The sequence below is a fragment of the Apium graveolens genome, chromosome 9 (assembly GCF_009905375.1).
Source record: "Apium graveolens cultivar Ventura chromosome 9, ASM990537v1, whole genome shotgun sequence".
NCBI lineage: Eukaryota > Viridiplantae > Streptophyta > Magnoliopsida > Apiales > Apiaceae > Apium > Apium graveolens.
Genome location: NC_133655.1, coordinates 247,671,436 through 247,675,760, shown reverse-complemented (window position 1 = coordinate 247,675,760; position 4,325 = coordinate 247,671,436). Strand labels below are relative to the sequence as shown.

At 39.7% G+C, this 4,325-nt stretch overlaps 1 protein-coding gene across 1 annotated transcript; it reads left to right on the top strand.

Annotated features, from left to right (window-relative positions):
• The first annotated feature begins 3,381 nt into the window (after positions 1 to 3,381).
• On the top strand, positions 3,382 to 4,116 carry LOC141686123 (secreted RxLR effector protein 161-like). The gene has a single exon (XM_074491179.1). It carries the CDS (start codon positions 3,382 to 3,384, stop codon positions 4,114 to 4,116), a length of 735 nt encoding a protein of 244 aa, XP_074347280.1.
• The last annotated feature ends 209 nt before the right edge of the window (positions 4,117 to 4,325 follow it).

Below are 4,325 nucleotides of genomic sequence, written 5' to 3'. Positions count from 1 at the left end.
GTGGCATCAGAGCTAAGTTTTCGTTCGTGAAAAATGGCGACGATGGTGCAACCAAATATTCCAAAATTGACAAGTACAAATTACGGGAACTGGAGTATTCAAATGAAGGTATTACTCGGTTCCTACGATAATTGGGATATTGTCGAAAGCGGGTATGACGAGCCCACAGATGCGGCCGCTGAAGCAGCCCAATCAAATGTTGAGAAGATGATTTTGAAAGAGACCCGGAAAAAAGATAAAAAGGCGTTATATATAATTATTCAAGGAGTTGACGAATTAACCTTTGAAAAAATTTCAAATGCAAAAACGGCGAAAGACGCGTAGGAGATTCTGCGGAAATCATTCCAGGGTGTCGAGAAAGTCAAAAAGGTTCGGCTCCAAGTACTACGTGGGGAGTTCAAAAATTTGAAGATGAAGAGTTTCGAAAATATTGGTGAATCTGTTACGCGTTTAAAAATGGTGACAAATGAGATGAAAAGAAATGGGGAAAGTCTCGATGATGTTCTGGTCATGGAAAAGTTGCTTCGTTCATTAACAAGAAAATTTGATAATGTTGTTACTTCTATCGTCTTTTGTCCACGATTTCTATTGATGAGCTCGTAGGTTCTCTTCAATCCCACGAGCAGCGAGTGAACCAGTATGATGATGCAAGCCATTTGGAAAAGGCGTTGCAAAGTAAAGTTTCCATTGGCGACAGTTCTGGAGGTAGCAGTTCTGTACATGGAAGAGGTGGCTTTAGAGGTGGCTACCGAGGTGGACGTGGTAGTGGAAGGCAGTCTTTCAACAGAGGCCAAAATTATGAAGGTTATCAACCATCTGGTCGTGGTCAGAATTTTAGAGGCCGAGGAAGAGGTCGATTTCAACGAGGTGATATATCTCAATTTCAATGTTATAATTATAATAAATTTGGTCACTTCAGTTACGAGAGTAGAGCACCAAAAGTGGAAGAAATGAGTCACTTTGCTACAGCAAAAGAAGATAAAGACGTTGGCACTGCTATGTTCCTCACTTATAAAGGAGACGAGGAGAACAAGAAGAATGTTTGGTATCTTGACTCAGGAGCCAACAATCATATGACTGGCCATAAAGATTTATTTACGGAGATAGACGAGACCATCAGCGGAGAAGTTACTTTGGTGACTCGTCAAAAATTCCGGTCAAAGGAAAAGGTACAATTATAATTGTGTCAAAGAATGATGAGAAAAAGTATATAAATGATGTTTATTATATACCTGCTTTGAAAAATAATATCATCAGTCATGGCCAACTTGTGGAGAAAGGGTATAATATTCGGATGCAGGATAATTCTCTCATCATAAGAAATCAGGTTCAAGAATTAATTGCAGATGTGGAGATGTCAAAGAATCGTCTGTTCACACTTGATATGTAGACGAAAGTGCAGAAGTGCTTGAAATCAGTCATTAAAAATGACTCTTGATTATGGCATTTAAGATTTGGTCATCTTGGATTTTCTGGCTTAAAATTATTGTCAAAAACAAAGATGGTGGACGGTTTGCCAGAAATCAACGAACCAGAAAATTTGTGTGAAGCGTGTGTCAAGGGGAAGCAACATAAACAAAGTTTTCCCGTTGGAAAATCATGGAGAGCCAGGAGGCCATTGGAGATTGTTCACACAGATATTGCTGGTCCATTTGATATCTCATCATTTGGAGGTAATAGATGTTACCTAACATTTATCGATGATTTTAGCAGGAAAAGTTGGGTGTATATCATCAAAGAAAAGTCGGAGGCTCTTGATAAATTCAAGGAGTTCAAAGTACTGGCAGAAAAGCAAAGTGGTCATTATTTGAAGATACTCAGATCAGACAGAGGAGGCGAGTATACTTCAAACTTGTTCAAAAGTTTTTGCAGAACACATGGCATCAATCATCAGTTGACAACGACATATAATCCTCAACAAAATGGCGTTGCAGAAAGGAAGAATCGCACTATTCTTGACATGGCAAGAAGCATGGTGAAAGCAAAGCACTTGCCAAGAACTTTCTGGGCGGAAGCTGTTCTATGTGCAGTTTATTTGCTAAATCGCTGTCCAACAAAAAGTGTCAGAAATAGAACTCAAAAAGAAGCATGGAGCGGGAGCAAACCATCAGTTGGACATCTCAGAATTTTCGGCTGTATTGCTTATGCCCACTTTCCCGATCAGAAAAGAAAGAAGCTGGATGACAGAGGCGAAAAGTGTATTTTTACCGGATATGACAAAAAAAGCAAGGCGTACAGACTCTACAATCCCCTGACGAAGAAATTAATCATTTCTCGAGATGTTGAGTTCGATGAATCAGATTACTGGAGATGGAGCGAGGATGAAAGAAAAGTTGCTGGTTTATTTTTCAATGGTGATGACGATGACAGTGATAACCAGAATATTGAAGATGACGGAAATGATGATCAAACTCCTCCACCAAGTCCAAATCAACAAACTCCTAGATCGACACCATCCACGGGAGGAAGCAGCAGTTCAGGGGGAGCACCACGAAAGATGCGGAGTCTGGATAATATTTATGAAGCAACAAGTCCGGTATAAACAACTTTTGATTATTCTCTATTTTGTTGAATGGCTGAATGTGATCCAGTTACATTTGAAGAAGCTTCTGAAGAAAGTAAATGGAACAAAGCCATGGATGAAGAAATTGGCGCAATCAAGAAAAATGATACATGGGAGCTCACAGATCTTCCAGAAGGACATAAAGCAATTGGTGTCAAATGGGTCTACAAGACCAAGACGAATCAGGATGGAGAAGTGGAGAAGTACAAGGCGAGGCTAGTGGCTAAAGGATACAAGCAGCGATATGGCATTGACTATGATGAGGTGTTTGCTCCAGTTGCACGAGTTGACACCATCAGACTTCTTACAGCAATTGCCGCTCAGAATTAGTGGAAGATTTATCAGATGGATGTCAAGTCAGCATTCCTGAATGGATATCTGGAAGAAGAAGTCTATATTGAGCAGCCTCCAGGATATGTTCAGAAAGGTCAGGAAAATAAGGTCTACATGCTGAAGAAAGCCTTGTATGGTTTGAAGCAAGCCCCGCGAGCATGGAACACGCGAGTTGATGAATATTTTCAGAGAAATGGTTTTGTGAAGAGTCCATACGAGCATGCCCTCTATACGAAGACAAATTCAGGGGCGATATTATGATCGTGTGCTTGAATGTGGACGACATGATCTTTACCGGAAATAAACCTGGTATGTTCAACAATTTTAAGAAGGTTATGACTAACGAATTTGAGATGACAGATATTGGTCAAATGTCTTACTTTCTTGGAGTCGAGGTGAAGCAAAACAAAGATGGGATTTTTATGTCTCGGAAAAAATATGCGGAGCAGATTTTACAGAAGTTCAGAATGGAATAATGCAAGTCAATGAGCACACCAGCAGAACCAAGCATAAAGCTCAGAGTTGATTCAACAAGGGAGTCGGTAAATCCGACATTGTTCAAAAGTTTGGTTGGAAGTCTGAGGTACCTAACTTTCACTCGTCCAGATATTATGTATGCAGTTGGATTAGTTAGTAGGTACATGGAAAAGCCGAAGCAAGATCACTTCATGGCAGCTAAAAGAATCTTGAGGTACATAAAAGGTACACTTGATCATGGTCTGTTTTATTCTCATTCTCAAAATTCAAAATTAGTTGGCTACTCAGACAGTGATTATGGCGGTGATTTGGATGACGGGAAAAGCACATCGGGATATGCTTTTCGTATCGGTTCAGCAATATTTTCGTGGTCTTCAAAGAAGCAACAGATAGTTGCTCTCTCAACATGTGAGGCGGAATACATGGCAGCAGCAGCATGCGCATGTCAGGCTATATGGCTAGGCTACATATTGGGTGAGTCAAATTTTGCGAAGGAAGGTCCGGTTAAAATTTATGTGGATAATAAATCTGCTATTTCTCTCGCGAAAAATCCTGTATCGCACAGTCGGAGCAAGTACATCAATATAAAATATCATTTTATTCGAGAACAGGTGAACGAGAAAATTGTGGAACTGGTGCACGGCAAGACCGAAGAAAATTTGACAGATATATTTACAAAGCCTTTGAAGCCGGACGTGTTCCATAAAATGAAAAGGAAACTCGGAATGCAAAGTCGGGTTTGAGGGGGAGTGTTATAATTCAAACCCTCTTTAGAATAATAATTTTATAATAAATGCATGAAGAGGTGTACTTTGAAAAGTGAATAAACATGCAGATAAGGTTTATGCTAGATGTCAAAACTTCTGGATATTTATCTTGAAAAAAGGTGGCTACACGAATAACAATACACAGCTCAAATGTGTACTGAAGAAAACAGATAATCAAAAAGGTG

What these genes read in the sequence shown, in the direction of transcription:
- LOC141686123 (XM_074491179.1), top strand. Translation starts at nt 3,382, where the DNA reads ATGAGCACACCAGCAGAACCAAGCATAAAGCTCAGAGTTGATTCAACA.